The sequence below is a fragment of the Salvelinus fontinalis genome, chromosome 13 (genome assembly GCF_029448725.1).
Source record: "Salvelinus fontinalis isolate EN_2023a chromosome 13, ASM2944872v1, whole genome shotgun sequence".
NCBI classification, from domain to species: domain Eukaryota; kingdom Metazoa; phylum Chordata; class Actinopteri; order Salmoniformes; family Salmonidae; genus Salvelinus; species Salvelinus fontinalis.
Genome location: NC_074677.1, coordinates 51,805,093 through 51,821,927, shown reverse-complemented (window position 1 = coordinate 51,821,927; position 16,835 = coordinate 51,805,093). Strand labels below are relative to the sequence as shown.

At 41.4% G+C, this 16,835-nt stretch overlaps 1 protein-coding gene across 3 annotated transcripts; it reads right to left on the bottom strand.

Moving 5' to 3' along the window:
* Positions 1-3,339: 3,339 nt before the first annotated feature.
* On the bottom strand, positions 3,340-16,702 carry LOC129868951 (interleukin-13 receptor subunit alpha-2-like). Of its 3 annotated transcripts, none has more exons than XM_055943329.1 (10): positions 16,462-16,702; positions 12,256-12,354; positions 8,765-8,916; positions 8,108-8,261; positions 7,734-7,854; positions 7,422-7,606; positions 6,997-7,151; positions 6,456-6,606; positions 4,096-4,186; positions 3,340-3,999 (listed from the first exon to the last, which is right to left on the bottom strand). In XM_055943329.1, exons 2-10 carry the CDS (start codon positions 12,341-12,343, stop codon positions 3,885-3,887), a joined length of 1,212 nt encoding a protein of 403 aa, XP_055799304.1. In that variant the 5' UTR covers positions 12,344-12,354; positions 16,462-16,702; the 3' UTR covers positions 3,340-3,884. The 3 variants fall into 3 exon arrangements, with proteins under 3 accessions (XP_055799304.1, XP_055799302.1, XP_055799303.1); XM_055943327.1 differs by having other exon boundaries at positions 4,096-4,192; positions 16,462-16,700; XM_055943328.1 differs by having other exon boundaries at positions 4,096-4,192; positions 6,456-6,603; positions 16,462-16,699.
* Positions 16,703-16,835: the final 133 nt, after the last annotated feature.

The following is a 16,835-nucleotide window of genomic DNA, read 5'->3' as shown; positions in this document are numbered from 1 at the left end:
TGTATTTTAAGGCCTACCTTCAAACTCAGTGCCTCTTTGCTTGACATCATGGGAAAATCAAAAGAAATCAGCCAAGACCTCAGAAAATAAATTGTAGACCTCCACAAGTCTGGTTCATCCTTGGGAGCACGTTCATCTGTACAAACAATAGTACACAAGCATAAACACCATAGGACCACGCAGCTGTCATACCGCTCAGGAAGGAGACGCGTTCTCCTAGAGATGAACGTACTTTTGTGCAAAAAGTGCCAATCAATCCCAGAACAACAGCAAAGGACCTTGTGAAGATGCTGGAGGAAACAGGTACAAAAATATTTATTTCCACAGTAAAACGAGTCTTATATCAACATAACCTGAAAGTCCGCTCAGCAAGGTAAAATCCACATGGGGACAAAGATCGTACTTTTTGGAGAAATGTCCTCTGGTCTGATGAAACAAAAATAGAACTGTTTGGCCATAATGATCATCGTTATGTTTGGAGGAAAAAGGGGGGGGCTTGCAAGCCGAAGAACACCATCCCAACCGTGAAGTACGGGGGTGGCAGCATCATGTTGTGGGTGTGCTTTGCTGCAGGAGGCTTGGTCGCAAATGGGTCTTCCAAATGGACAATGACCCCAAGCATATTTCCAAAGTTGTGGCAAAATGGCTTAAGGACAAGAAAGTCAAGGTATTGGAGTGGCCATCACAAAGCCCTGACCTCAATCCTGTAGAAAATTTGTGGGCAGAAGTGAAAAAACATGTGCGAGCAAGGAGGCCTATAAAACCTGACTCAGTTACACCAGCTTTGTCAGGAGGAATGGGCCAAAATTCACCCAACTTGTTGTGGAAGACTACCTGAAACGTTTGACCCAAGTTAAACAATTTAAAGGCAATGTTACCAAATACTAATTGAGTGTATGTAAACTTCTGACCCACTGGGAATGTGATGAAAGAAATAAAAATGGAAATAAATCATTCTCTCCACCATTATTCTGACATTTCACATTCTTAAAATAAAGTGGTGATCCTAACTGATCTAAGACAGGGAATTTTTACTAAGATTCAATGTCAGGAATTGCGAAAAACTGAGTTTAAATGTATTTGGTTAAGGTGTATGTAAACTTCCGACTTCAACTGTATCTACTCCATTTACATCTTATGGGATCTCTAACGTGTCACAGATGAGTCTTCACCACAGTGGCCTGTCACATGGTTACTGTTGGCAACATCCTTGGGTTGTGGCAACTGATGGTGGTCAGGGCTGGTTGGGGGGAGCTGGTGACCAGGGATGGAAGGGGACTGGTGGTCAGGGCTGGTTGGGGGAGCTGGTGACCAGGGATGGAAGGGGACTGGTGGTCTGAGCCAGGAAGGAAAAGCTGCAGGTCAGGGGAGAGTTTCTTGCTGACCCTCCTGCAGGCGCTGAAGAATATACTGTACGGGACAAAGGAGAGGAGGAACCCCAGCCAGGTAGAAGGCCATGTAGTAATCCCCAAAGTGGTCATGGTCTGTCATGGAGTAGTCCTGTGAAGACATACTACTCAGTATCACACAGAGAGGCATCATTGAGGAGCACTTCATGATGATTCGTTCACAACTGACAAAAGCAGTGTCAAAGATAAACCAATTGTACAATAAGGCTCATGTGTGTATAGAGTAGGACGATTTTAACAATAGATCAACTAAAGTTTACAACAGGGTGTATGTGATAAAAAAGCACACATCAAATTAGTGACCCATTTTATTACAGTCCGAAATGAGGTGAAGGCAGGGTAGACCTGCGAGGGGGGGTCCGGCGGTCATTGGGAGGGCCATGAGGCCCAGCAGGTAGCCAATGGCCTGGGAAGCTCTCAGGGAGCCCACCAGTTCAAAGGCCACAGGGGCCATGAAGCTGACGGAGCAGCCATCACACAGCCCCCCAGCAGTAGACACACTACAACCAGCCCTTCAAACCTGACACACAGAGGAACCAGCATAGACGCCAAGCCCAGCACCATGAAGGAGCCTATCTGGAGGATGATGACAAGGACAGGGTGAAAGAGGTTTGGCCACCACTGTTTCCTTCTAATCCTACTCAACATCGAGTCCTAAGGACAACCTCAGACACCACATAATGTTTTTTGGAGCAGGTTAGGAGAATTAGCGTAGCAGGTTAGGAGACTGAGTTAGCTAAATTGCTCTCCTAACCTGCTACGAAAAGTCACAACCCAATCAAGGAGGACTGCGTTCCAATCTTGTTCACAGTAGTTCCTATGTTCTCTTGGATGTGGTTGACTGCAGAAATATCTTGCATACCCCTTGGAGCAGATCTCCCATCCTGCCAAACAGCAGGTGGACCATGTCAGAGAATACCCCAATGCACATCAGCAGGACCCACTCCTTCACTGGGCTCTCAACAAACTGCTCCTACACAAAAGTCATCTGACAAGAGACATCAATAGGATACACTGAATCAACGGGCAGCTTTTGTAGAACGACCAATATTAACAACAGTATGGCCGGGATTCAGAAAGGCAATGATCTCATGTTCGCAGAGATCACATTCAGGTTAGACGCTGCAGATGTCAGATTAATCGTAAATTACCTTTAAATGTCAAGCTTGCTAAAACACGCCTTAGACTGAATCCCAGCGAAGGTCAGAACGGTCAAAAATATTTAGACACAAAGGCACAAAGACTGCTGGAAGTAGCGTGTCTGGATCACCAGGGAAGGCAGGAAGGCAAAGGAGGAGCCACAGCCAAACAGAACCCCATGGGTGAAGGACCGCAAACCCTTGAACACAAAAAACAACATGTTTAGTATTTATTACATCAAATGAATGTACAAATGTATGAATAGATTTGATTGAATTCTTGAAAATAAATAACAATTATATCACTAGGATTTGCAGATTAACCAGTTTTCCTTTGTGCAATAATTTATGAGAGAAAATATAGTAGACTAGAATTCTCCTAAATTACATGGGTGATCGAAATTGTCCAAAGAAAGTCACCCTGTGGACAATTGTCCAAAGAAAGTGATCTGTGGACATGCTGACCAGGAGGCAGCGGTGTAAAGTACAAATACGTTAAAGTACTACTTAAGAATTTGTTGGGGGGGGTCTGGATTTGCATGGGCACATGGGACAGTCTGAGATGATGGACCTTTGTCTTCCTCTGTATCAAAGTCAAAACAACTCCCATTGCTTTTTATTTCTCCATGCTCGTGATATAAATACATCCATAAGACAGTTCAGCAACATTTCATTGCAAGAGCAACAACATACACTTGGAGGACAGTCATCCTGACCGGCCACATGATGGTGCCAAATAACATACATCAAATACAATACTGTAAAAAAAATACCAAACACATCTTTATAGCTATAGAGAAGCAAAATTGTATTAAACATAACATAACATTAGTTGAACACCATTCAATGCATTAAATTTTAACAGGTCGGGGAATTCTATGCAAAGCACTTCAAAGATACATTCGACTGGATGCAATGGCATCAAACTAAAACTACAAAAACCGACTCCAATAAGTATACTTTGTGATATAAATGAAAGACATGGAAAGTAAACAAACTGGAAAGAGCTATGGCATTTTTTAAGTCTATACTGTGTAACGTAAAACCTGGAGTTTTACATTACGTAAATGGTTTGGTAAGAACACTTCATATTCTACTGAGTAACATATCGATACATAAGAGATGAATATCAGCATACAAGTCAATACAATTATGTCTTGAATATGAATTTACACACTGCTTTACTGTCTCATCCTCATTTTGTGTCTGTGCGTGGGTGTGTGCTTGCGTGTGTTTGAGCATGTTTGCATGGGTGTTTCAAATAAGTGTGAACACCTGTCTAACTCGTATCTCTTTATCATTTGTCTGCCCAAAGGAAATGCTTGCAAAGGCTATACTACTGGTTCTCTCTTGTTTTATTGAAATGACTGCGAGCAGAGACTCCTTTGGAATATTCCATCAGTTTGTGCAGGGGACCGAAAGGCATCATTTCCCCATCTCTGGCTTTCCACCTAAGAGACAGAGAGAAGATCAATATATGCAATGATCCTTCACCAGTATTTCAGGGCTTACTAGACAGTTTTGTGCGCTTGTGTGTGTATACTCACTTTCTCCATAGTGCCCACCCAAACAGAGACAGGATCAACATAGAGATGATGATCCCGATGACCACGGCACAGCCCACTACAGCATCTGACTCTGTATCTAGGGAAAGAGATGGGTTAAGATACTCCTTCTTACAGGAAATACACAGAGTGTACAAACCATTATGAAAAGCTATTATCCCTTATTGATTTAAATCCACTTCAATCAGTCTAGATGAAGGGGAGGAGACAGGTTAAATGAAGGATTTTTTAACTTTGAGACAATTGAGATATGGATTGTGTATGTGTGCCATTCAGAGGGTGAGTGGGCGAGACAAAAGATTTAAGTGCCTTTGAACGGGGTATGGTAGTAGGTGCCAGGCGCACCGGTTTGAGTGTGTCAAGAACTGCAATACTGCTGGGTTCTTCACCCTCAACAGTTTCCCTAGTGTATCAAGAATGGTCCACCACCCAAAGGACATGCAGACATCTTGACAACTGTGGGAAGCATTGGAGTCAACAAGGGCCAGCATCCCTGTGGAATGCTTTTAACACCTTGTAGAGTCCATGCCACGATGAATTGAGGCGCAACTCAATATTAGGAAGGTGTTAATGTTTTGTACACTCAGTGTATATGCATACAGTTGAAGTCGGAAGTTTACATACACCTTAGCCAAATACATTTAAACTCAGTTTTTCACAATTCCTGACATTTAATCCGAGTAAAAATGTCCTGTTTTAGGTGAGTTAGGATCACCACTTTATTTTAAGAATGTGAAATGTCAGAATATTAGTAGAGAGAATGACTTATTTCAGCTTTTATTTCTTTCCTCACATTCCCAGTGGGTCAGAAGTTTACATACACTCAATTAGTATTTGGTAGCATTGCTTATAAATTGTTTAACATGGATCAAATGTTTCAGGTAGCCTTCCACAAGCTTCGCACAATAAGTTGGGTGACTTTTGGCCCGTTCATCCTGACAGAGCTGGTGTAACTGAGTCAGGTTTGTAGGCCTCCTTGCTCGCATACGCTTTCTCAGTTCTGCCTTCAAATTTTCTATAGGGTTGAGGTCAGGGCTTTGTGATGGCCACTCCAATACCTTGACTTTGTTGTCCTTCAGCTATTTTGCCACAACTTTGGAAGTATGCTTGGGGTCATTGTCCATTTGGAAGACCCATTTGCGACAAAGCTTTAACTTCTGACTGATGTCTTGAGATGTTGCTTCAATTTATCCACATCATTTTCCTCCCTCATGATGCCATCTATTTTGTGAAGTGCACCAGTACCTCCTGCAGCAAAGCACACCCACAACATGATGATGCCACCCCCGTGCTTCACGGTTGGGATGGTGTTCTTCGGCTTGCAAGCCTCTCCCTTTTTCCTCCAAACATAACGATGGTCATTATGGCCAAACAGTTCTATTCTTGTTTCATCAGACCAGAGGACACTTCTCCAAAAAGTATTATCTTTGTCCCCATGTGCAGTTGCAAACCGTCGTCTGGATTTTTTATGGCGGTTTGGAGCAGTGGCTTCTTCCTTGCTGAGCAGCCTTTCAGGTTATGTCAATATAGGACTTGTTTTACTGTGGATATAGATACTTTTGTACCTCTTTCTTCCAGCATCTTCACAAGGTTCTTTGCTGCTGTTCTGGGATTGATTTGCACTTTCGCACCAAAGTATGTTCCTTTCTAGGAGACAGAACGCTTTCCTTCTTGAGCGGTATGACGGCTGCGTGGTCCCATGGTGTTTATACTTGCGTACTATTGTTTGTACAGATGAACGTGGTACCTTCAGGCGTTTGGAAATTGATCCCAAGGATGAACCAGACTTGTGGAGGTCTACAATATCTTTTCTGAGGTCTTGGCTGATTTCTTTTGATTTTCCCATGATGTCAAGCAAAGAGGCACTGAGTTTGAAGGTAGGCCTTGAAATACATCCACAGGTACACCTCCAATTGACTCAAATGATGTCAATTAGCCTATCAGAAGCTTCTAAAGCCATGACATAATTTTCTGGAATTTCCAAGCTGTTTAAAAGACACAGTCAACTTTGCGTATGTAAACTTCTGACCCAATGGAATTGTGATACAGTGAATTGTAAGTGAAATAATCTGTCTGTAAACAATTGTTGGGAAAAATTACTTAAGTCATGCACAAAGTAGATGTCCTAACCGACTTGCCAAAACAATAGTTTGTTAACAACAAATTTGTGGAATGGTTAAAAAACATGTTTTACTGACTCCAACCTAAGAGTATGTAAACTTCCGACTTCAACTGTATATACAGGGGGAAAATATGCATGGAGGAGAACAAACAGGCAAATCTATGAACTGAATTTAAGGATATACACCAGGAGATGATTTCTGTATGGAGAAATCTGTTACCTGAGTGACAGGACCAACGGCTCCAGTCACTCCAGAAGCCTCTGTCAGCACAGTAGTGGTGCATCCTAGACCTGACCCGGAAGCACTTCCTCTGGGCACCATCCATTGAGAGAGAAGTCAGCATCATCTCATTGGTTACGTTCCTCTGCTGCTGGTGACAGGAACGATATCAGATCTGAACAAAACTTCAGACAGATTTTGTCTATTCTCTAACCAATAATATTATTATTTTCTTCTTCAAAGGTTATCTCAATATCTTAAATTAGGGTATCTTCAATGACGTTATGTGTCAAAACAAAAGGAGAACTATGTTCAGTACAGTATGTGCCTGCATTATCTGAGATCATGCATTTCTGTCTTTACTATACCTTGCAGACTGAGCAATGGCCAAGTTGCTATGCTACCTGTTATCTCAGGGAATTACACAATGTTTTGACACGTAACGTCATTGAAGATAACCTAATTGAAGATATTGAGAGACAGGTTCAAGAAGGACATCCAGCCAAAGAAGAACATCCAGACAGGTTAAAGAAGGACATACCAACAAAGGCTGCCCGCCTACGCCCTCCTCTCTGGCTTCCACTTCATACTCAAGGCAGTGCCTGGGAATCCTCTCGTTGGGCAAGTCCCACTGCACCTGGAGCCTCCTGTCTGGACTAGCTTCCAGATGCACTGTCTCAATGGCTGCAGGTTTCACTAGAATACAGAGAGGCCCAAAGGAGTCAATGGATTGTTTACAAAGAAAACAGAACGGAGAACCCATAATGATGTCATTGCAAGTACTGGTGGGTGTAGGAGAGATTAGACTGTGGAGATAATATCTGTCTGGATGTGCTATGAACAAAGGACATTATGAAAAAGAACATTATGTGCAGCTGAAGAATGTTTATGGGAGAAAAATATAGCAGTATTGCATTGAATAGGTGAGGCTTATCATGCCTTGTTGTGAAGTTGAGTGTTAAGTACCATAATTCTGAATTTGCAGGGAGAAGAACGCCGACCTCAAGACCACCTTGGGAGAGGAGCTGTTTATGCACATGTTGAAATCACTGAATTCTGAGAGCGATTCCTCTGTGAATTTGCAGCCAGTCCTGACCCCATTGGAGTGGATGTACTGAGGACACTCCTCAGCTTGCTCCATCTCCCGATGCCTGGAGAAGCACACAGACACACTCAGGCATCAGCACGCCACATTTTTCAGGTATATAAAGGTACAGACATGTAGGTAGGCCATATATTAGGAGAGATGTTCTAATGTGCCCATTTTGGGTGACCTACCAAAAGTACAGGCTGTACTGGGAGTGGGCTGGCTCCTCCAAGCCCGTCTCCCAGGTGCACTCCATGAACTCCTTCTGATAAAACACGCAGCCAAACCCCTGGACCCTGGAGCCAACTGGGCCTGGAAGCAAATTAAAAGAGGTTAAGAGATTAAGAGATGGTTGAAACTGGTCGACCAAATCGAACCGCCACATTCCGCCCCTGTCAATAATGGGGCCTGTAGAGAATTCCAGCTATACAGCACTACCGTCATTGTTCATTCCTATATAGGATGATAAGAGGATAGAACGAATCTCGCTTTCTGTCAGCCTATTGGTGTCATTTAATCCAAACAATTCCATATCTACAAAAGCACATTGTCCTCCTGACCTCACCTGTGTTATTGGGTGGCAGGACGATCTCTGTGAAGGGGCTCTTGAGCTCAGTGCCGTTGGTGCAGGCTCCCTTCAGTAAGGTGGAGAGCCGCACCCTGACCTCCTTCTCCAGGTCAAACTGAGCACGGTACCATGTCCGTACAGTCCTGATCACCTAACCATTCACAGACAATAGCAATTTAATATTATGCATACCTCAGGCACCTGGCCACTACTATGGCCTTTGAGCCATAACCACAGTTATATTGAAGAGATTTAAAAAATCTCCAATATATTCATGATGTTCTCATGAATACATTCATGAATCTTTCATTCCTGGATTTTTCATTCTTACTCCCTCTAAAAATGCTGTAAGCTGTTTTACATTTACAGGAAACCCCCAGAATAATCCCATTGAAGCTAAATACAGTTTACAGTTCGTCAACCACAAATCTAGACAGATTTTAGGAGATATCATTGGGAAATATTGACTTCTGATGTAAATCATAACTGGTTTTGGCAGGATGTTTATGGACGGTGTATCACGTTGCTCTGTTATTCTGTGTATAAGAATGCAGTAGCATTAGGACACACAGTCCTGTCCTGGCAGACAAGTGCAACCCTCCAGTGTGGCAGGTACACGTTTGACAATGTCTAGTTTTGTGTCCTGTGACTTACAGTCCATCTGCTCTGATATGTGTTGAAGTACTCCAGATGGTATCTCATGGAGCAGGCAGTCAAGTTGGTCAGGCTGGCTGGAGCCGACCAGTGGATGTAGAGTGGCCCGAGGTAGCCAGGGTCATCAATCCCAACGTTCTCAGGAGGATCCACTGGAAGTCAAGAGGTACACAGTATTTTCAGGTCAAAGGTTAATAGAGCAAAGGCACATGCAAGCTTGCAGTAAGCATTAAAAGAGGCAATCTGTGATTGGTTCATCAATTCAGTATATATACTGTTGTAACCCATCCGAACCCAAAATATAAGCTTGTTTTATCTATTGTTTGTAGACAGATCTTAGGAGATATCATTGTAAACAATGTAATTGTAAATAAGCACGGAATAGCCTCAAATAACTATAATTTTGCTATCATGGATGCTCAGTCCTTGCAGCCATAACTAACACAGACAGCACACATACACCTCGCCGACGTCGGCCTGACAGCGGCATAGCGTTAGTAGATTGCGTTCCATTTAGAAGGTCGGCCGGAGGGCGGCTGTGGGAGGTCGAAATGCATGCGCGCTGCACAGTCACATGGAGTCGGCCCTAGAGTCAGCATGGAGTCAGCATCACAGAGTCGGCCGTAGAGTCAGCATGGAGTCAGCATCACAGAGTCGGCCGTAGAGTCAGCATGGAGTCAGCATCACAGAGTCGGTCGTAGATGTTGTAGATATTGAAATTGGGACCCAGATAGCACACATATGTCTGCCCAAAGTAGTGACGATGTATACATGATACATCGGGAAGATGTAGCATAGCAGTGTTGGCCAAAAGTTTTGAGAATGACACAAATATTAATTTCCACAAAGTTTGCTGCTTCAGTGTCTTTAGATTTTTTTGTCAGATGTTACTATGGAATACTGAAGTATAATTACAAGCATTTCATAAGTGTCAAAGGCTTTTATTGACAATTGCATGAAGTTGATGCAAAGAGTCAATATTTGCAGTGTTGACCCTTCTTTTTCAAGACCGCTACTATCCGCCCTGGCATGCTGTCAATTAACTTCTGGGCCACATCCTGACTGATGGCAGCCCATTCTTGCATAATCAATGCTTGGAGTTTGTCAGAATTTGTGGGGTTTTGTTTGTCCATCCGCCTATTGAGGATTGACCACAAGTTCTCAATGAGATTAAGGTCTGGGGAGTTTCCTGGCTATAGACCCAAAATATCTATGTTTTGTTCCCCCAGCCACTTAGTTATCACTTTTGCCTTATGTCAAGGTGCTCCATCATGCTGGAAAAGGCATTGTTCGTCACCAAACTGTTCCTGGATGGTTGGGAGAAGTTGCTCTCGGAGGATGTGTTGGTACCATTCTTTATTCATGGCTGTGTTCTTAGGCAAAATTGTGAGTGAGCCCACTCCCTTGGCTGAGAAGCAACCCCACACATACATGGTCTCAGGATGCTTTACTAGATTTGCGTGCTGACAATGCGGCCTTCTCTGGATGTATAATCATTCCTCACCCGTGGGGGCCACGTATTGCATCTTTTAGGCATAGCTTACCCATTGACAATCAAACATTTTTAGGTCATGGTTGGCAATACTTTTATCAGAAAATATGTATAAAGCCGATAGGCTTAAATAAATGAATAAAAGCACATTTTCTGATTACAGTACTTGTCCCATGCATTCTTTTCACCTTATTTTGTAAATATAGTCATCACATATTCAAATCAAATCAAATTTTATTTGTCACATGTGCCGAATACAACAGGTAATAGACCTTACAGTGAAATGCTAACTTACAAGCCCTTCACCAACATTGCAGTTTTAAGAAAAATAAGTGTTAAGAATTTATTTACCAAAATAAACTGAAGAATTTTTTTTAAAAAACAGGTAAATAAATAGAAAAGGTAGGTTTTCCCTTTGTCAAGGTGGGAAATAACAGTGTGGAGTGCAATAGAGATTGCGTCATGTGTGGGTCTGTTGGGGCGGTATGCAAATTGGAGTGGGTCTAGGGTTTCTGGGATAACGGTGTTGTGAGCCATGACCAGCCTTTCAAAGCACTTCATGGCTACAGATGTGAGTGCTACGGGTCGGTAGTCATTTAGGCAGGTTACCTTGGTGTTCTTGGGCACAGAGACTATGGTGGTCTGCTTGAAACATGTTGGTATTACAGACTCGGTCAGGGACAGGTTGAAAATGTCAATGAAGACACTTGCCAGTTGGTCAGCCCATGCTCAGAGTACACATCCTGGTAATCCGTCTGTTTCTGCAGCCTTGGGATGTTGACCTGTTTCAAGGTCTTACTCACTCATGTCGGCTATGGAGATCATGATCACACAGTCGTGCGGAAGAGCTAGTGCTCTCAAGCATGCTTCAGTATTGCTTGCCTCGAAGCGAGCATAGAAGTAATTTAGCTCGTCTGGTAGGCTTGAGTCATTGGCAGCTCGCGGCTGTGCTTCCCTTTGTAGTCAGTAATAGTTTACAAGCCCTGCCGCCTCTGGATGAGCATTTTCTTGTTTGCTTATGGCCTTATACAGATCATTGTGTGCGGTCTTAGTGGCAGTATCAGTTTGTGGTGGTAAATAGACAGCTAAAAATATAGATGAAAACCCTCTTGGTAAATAGTGTGGTCTACAGCCTGCATAAGCTATATTTTTGTTAAATGTAATGTTTCTGTTTCTCTCTTCTTTGTGTAATATTTGTGTTGTGGAGAAATGACCAGGCAAGAGACGGGAGTACAGTTAGATTTCATTTAGTCAAAACCTCTTGTGCTCTACAGTTCCCGGCACAATAGTGCGCATGTGCATTTCCTATTAGGTGTAGTAACGTAACACTGCCGTAATACATCACTGCTTAGTAACAGCATAGTAACTAATATAAACAGATGTAGATCCCAGATACTACACTTTGTGCAGGAGTAATTTAAGAATTTGATGGTATAGCAATAGGTTAATAAATTTGACATTAACTCTAGTCTTCCCTCTTCATTTTACCCACAAACAAAATCACTTCCAATCTATTATATTCTCATTTAGCTCAGTTGGTAAAGCATGGAACTTTGTGGCTTCGGTTCCCACAGGGGACAAGTATGAAAAATGAAAAGTATAAAATATTATTTATTTACTGACTACTGTAACTTTTTATCATTGCCAGTATAATTTAGCAGCTTTGACATGCATCGTCCAAATAGCGGCTGAAGGGTAAATGTGATCTAATGCAGATGTCTTGGCGACATCTTGCCAATGTGCAAACGCTCTCTGTAATGCTGAGCGGCCATGTGACTGTGCAGTGCGCATTCATTCCAACCTCCCACACTCACCGCCACCCACCTAGCCATGTGCTGTCTGGATATAACCACCTATATAGCCTATATAGTACAGTGTATTTGACAGCCCATTACATTCTTGTACAAACATAATTTTGAACGGGATTCTGCCTGGGATTATGAGATATTACACAGTAAAACAGTGATTAATGAATGGAAAGACACCTGCAGAGACTAACCTGTAAATTCTTGTGACTTGATGCACTGACTCCAATCAGATATAAGCATTAATATGGCTGTAAACTGCCACGTTTTACTCTTCAACATTCTTCTGGCCCCTGGAACATCATGAGAATGTAATTGTAGAATTTACTATTGATAAATCAATCATATCTATCCAGTGTTGGGGAAGCTACAGTACTAAGATACCAAGTTTACTAAAATACCAATTACTAAACACTGGAAGAAGTTAAGCTACAATAAAACTACAAATAAGTAACACATTGTTTACTTAACTAAAGTCCCTTTGAAAAGTAGTTCACCACATCCAAACCACTTCGTGAAAAAATGATCAAATCTTAATCTGAAATATCAGACGACAAATTGCAAGAATAGATCAATCTGGGGTCAAATGTTAACAGAATGCGTAATTTAGCCTTTTAAACAAAAACAATGTTTCAAGTGAGAATTAGGCAGGTCTACCTACTTCGCTTACAATTTGTTATTTTTGCAATAAAATGTGTGGTTTCATTAGTTGTTTGAGTTGGGTTGTTGCAATATGGTCTCAGAGTATTTTGTATGATTCTGTACGTAAAGCTGAGAAATCAGTAACATGTATTACTATGGGATGTATTAATTTGTGGATGTCCATCACCGATTTCGTATGATATGTTAAGAATTACAATTGGTATTATACGTTACGAATTTGCAAAACGTACAATATACTATTAATTTTCTAAATGTAAAATATGTTAAGAATTTGCTCAAATGTATGATATGTTAAGAATTCTAGCTAGGTGACTAGGTGGCTAACATTAGCTAGCTCGCTAATGTTAGCTAGGCTAGTGGTTAGGATTAGGGGTTAGGGTTAAGTTTAAGAGTTAGGTTAAAGGGTTAAGGGTAGGGTTAGCTAAAAGGGTTGGGGTTATGCAAAGGGATGGCTAAAAGGGTTAAGGTTAGAGTGAGGGGAAGGGTTAGCTAACATGCTAAGTAGTTGCAAAGTAGCAAAACATTTGTAAGTAGTTGAAAAGTTGCTAAAATGCTAAAGTTGTCTGTGATGAGATTCGAACATGCAACCTTTGATTTGCTAGATGTTTGCGTTATACATATTACAGCACTTTTTGTACATAGTTCCCCGATTTTAGGGGACCAAAAGTATTGGGACAAATTCACTTGCATGTGTTTTAAAGATGGTAAAAAGTTAAGTATTTGGTGCCATATTCATAGCACGCAATGACTACATCAAGCTTGACTCTACAAATTTGTTGGATGCATTTGCTGTTCGTTTTGGTTACATTTCAGATTATTTTGTGGCCAATAGAAATGAATGGTAAATAATGTAGTGTCAATTTGGAGTCACTTTTATTGTAAATAAGAATAGAATGTCTCTAAACACTTCTACATTAATGTGGATGCTACCATGATTACTGACAATCCTGAATTAATCGTAAAATCATGATGAGTAAGAAAGTTAAAGAAGCACAACTATGATAACCCCCGCCCAAATAAAAATGCTAACTTCCGTTATTGTAATAGTGAGACATTAGCACAGCGTTTCCTAAACTCGGTTATCGGGACCCCAAGGGGTGCACACTTTGGTTTTTGTCCTAATCAGCTGATCCAAATTATCAGAACTTGGTGATTAGTTGATTATTTTAATCAGCTGTGTAAGGCTAGGGCAAAAAACAAAACTTGCACGCTTGGGGTCCTGAGGACAGAGTTTGGGAAACCCTTGGTCAGCATGTCTTGGGGTTATGATATTTGTGTGTATATCATCTTTCTCACTCATCATTATTCACATAAATTCAAGACACTTCACTCAGAGCATTTCATATTATTCTGTACGTAAATCCGAGACACTCCATTTAGTATGATATGTTACATTTCTTATGGTATGTTTTAATTTATGAATGTCCTACAACCATTTCTCATGATATGTTTACAAATTACAATTGGTATGATATTGTAACAACCCTGGGGTTATAAGCGCGGATATCAACTCTGCCGCTGGAGCATTCTTTTGCGGCACAGTCGATAATGTGCTGGACTTCGGGCTAGAAGGTTGAGGGTTCGAGACCTGCTCCCTGCCTGTTTCATTACATTGGTGTCAGAAGTTATCGGACCTTGCATCCACGACAGTGTGTGTGCTTGGCCAGTGAACACGTTCCTATTAGACGTAGAGTTGCAAGCTAGCGCGAGGACGCATTCTTTGAAAGGAGGGAGTTGTGTAATGATCCTGTGGTTATAAGCGCGGATATCGACTCTGCTGCTCGAGAATGCTTTTGGGGCACAGAAGGACAAGGGGGTGAAGGCCTGCTCCCTGCCTGTTTCATTACAATATGTTAGGAATTTGCTAAATGTACCACATGTTATGAATTCCAATTTGTGTTGCTAACTTTAGCTAGGTGGCTAATGCTAACATTAGTTAGCTAGCTAGGGTGAGTGGTTAGGTTTAAGGTTAGGAGTTAAGGTTAGTTAAAAGGGTTAAGATTAGGGGAAGGGTTAGCTAACATGCTAAGTAGTTGTAAAGTAGCTAAAAAGTAGTAAGTAGTTGAAAAGTTGCTAATTAGCTAAAATGCTAAAGTTGTCTGTGATTAGATTTTTTTTTAACTTTAGGTTGATAGATGTTCGTGTTATTCACCCACCCTGACCAACCAACCTCCTTTCGTTTTTGCCTTAAGTAACTTTCTGTCTTATGTAACCATACCAAAGATAATATGTAATACTAAATAGAACGTTCCGGATTTACATTTGCTATGTAACGTGTAATGTGAGACTAGGCTGCGCTAGCTAATATAGTTTAGCCTGGTTTATGCCGAAAATGGCAGTGTGTCAGCGAAGATGGGCGTTTGGCATTCGTTTGAAGATTTAAAAGCTGAGGGACCATTTCACACGGACTGCGTTTCTGGACTCGGTTGAACAATTGGGCGCGGGCGATTAGGAGGACTATGTTGGCATCGGCCGAAGAGGGGTGTTCACTGAACTTAGTCAGGACTTTGGTCTGAAGAAGAGCACGGTTTGCATTGTTCATTAAGAGACGGAGTCTGGCTGGAACCGAAGAATCGTTGCGTAAATACAGACTTGTCGTTCGGCCAGAGGATTACGTGAACACGCACAGTGTGACATACTCTGCTGGGTTATTGCGTGACATTCTGTGTTTAATAGCCAAATGGATTATTGTGAACTGCAAACTCTTTGTCAGTTGTGTCCACAGCACGCTCGACCCCATAGTAGGGTATACTACAATACCATGGCTATAATGTAACACATTTGCCTCTAGAAATGTGGTAATGTGCCGGTGTAAATGTTCAACATCCACTGAAGTAGCTAGCTAGCACATTTACCAGATATCTATAGTAGTTTCCTTGGTAACCAAACAAACAGACTTACTTCAAACCAGCAGTCCTAGCTTGCTATTATGAAAATCGAATTCAACAATGTCAATAATGTTTTAAATTCGACTTTTGCTTTCAAATGCAGCTCAAACATAGAACATGTAAGAATGAATTATAGCCACTGAATTCTACCGTGCTGGTATAGGGAATGATGTACGTTCTAGAATGCCCTTCAAGACAAATCCATAATAATAATAATAAATGCCAGCAAACGTGCCAACTACTTCAGTGGATTCAATTATAGCCAGGGTATAAAAGGGACATATCAAATCGGGGCTCTATGCGTTCTCTGGAAAATAATGAGCGTTCATTATTTTCCATAACGTATAGCCAGCCCCTCGTTGATTATCCCTTACTTATTTAAAATAGGGTTAAGTGTGTAATAGTCTTGATATAAACCTTTGTTTATATTCAGAGGGAACTATTAAAACAGACATACATATTTCATGTGACTGTGAAGCAAACTACAATTCACAGCTTTAAAGAATCTTGTGAAAATAATACATAGTTGATATGCACAAATTATAATCTATTGTACAGTAGCTATATTCATTAAATTCAGTGGGAAAAATTCATAAATATCATTAAGGGATTAAAATACAGTATACAAAGTTAATATACAAAGTACATGTTTTTCAAGCATATAAGGTAAAGAATTCTTACACAGTGCAAGCATGCTTTTAAATCAAAGTATGTCTATACAAATGCACCCCACAATGAAAATCAAACCATTTTATATAAACAGTTTATGAGAATATAAAGATGAGATCATTTGGATTCCAAACAGAAAGAACAGAGGATAAAAGTGCATATCCACAGACAAGTACTTACTGTGAATCGAGTCAAGGTCTCAGCAGGGGTCATGAACTGTACTCTGCCTGTACGTCTGGACCTTGCCAACCTGTCCTCTCAGCCTCGGAGTGTGGTCATGGATGTATTGAGGTGGAAGGGAAATCAGGGCTGGGCTGTGGCACTGATCTAGAAGGGTGGGTGCTTCAGGGTAATGGTTTCTCATCCTGTTGGATGTTTTGATTTCCCTGTTCCCAGAAATTAGATTCTGGTTCCTGTGAATAAAGTTGCAACGCTTCTCTTGAAGCTCACAGTATATTATAGCAACTTGGCGCACATATTGACTCTAAGTACTGTACTTTGGTGCACCAGTATCAACCAGTCAGCCTTGATCCAATTTCAGTTACTAGCACTAG

Coding starts and splice junctions, on each gene's coding strand:
- LOC129868951 (XM_055943327.1), bottom strand. CDS start 12,343: ATGTTGAAGAGTAAAACGTGGCAGTTTACAGCCATATTAATGCTTATA. Junction 8,262..8,764: donor CATATCAGAGCAGATGGACT/GTAAGTCACAGG, acceptor GTGAATGGTTAG/GTGATCAGGACTGTACGGAC. Junction 6,607..6,996: donor TAGGCGGGCAGCCTTTGTTG/GTATGTCCTTCT, acceptor TCCTGTCACCAG/CAGCAGAGGAACGTAACCAA.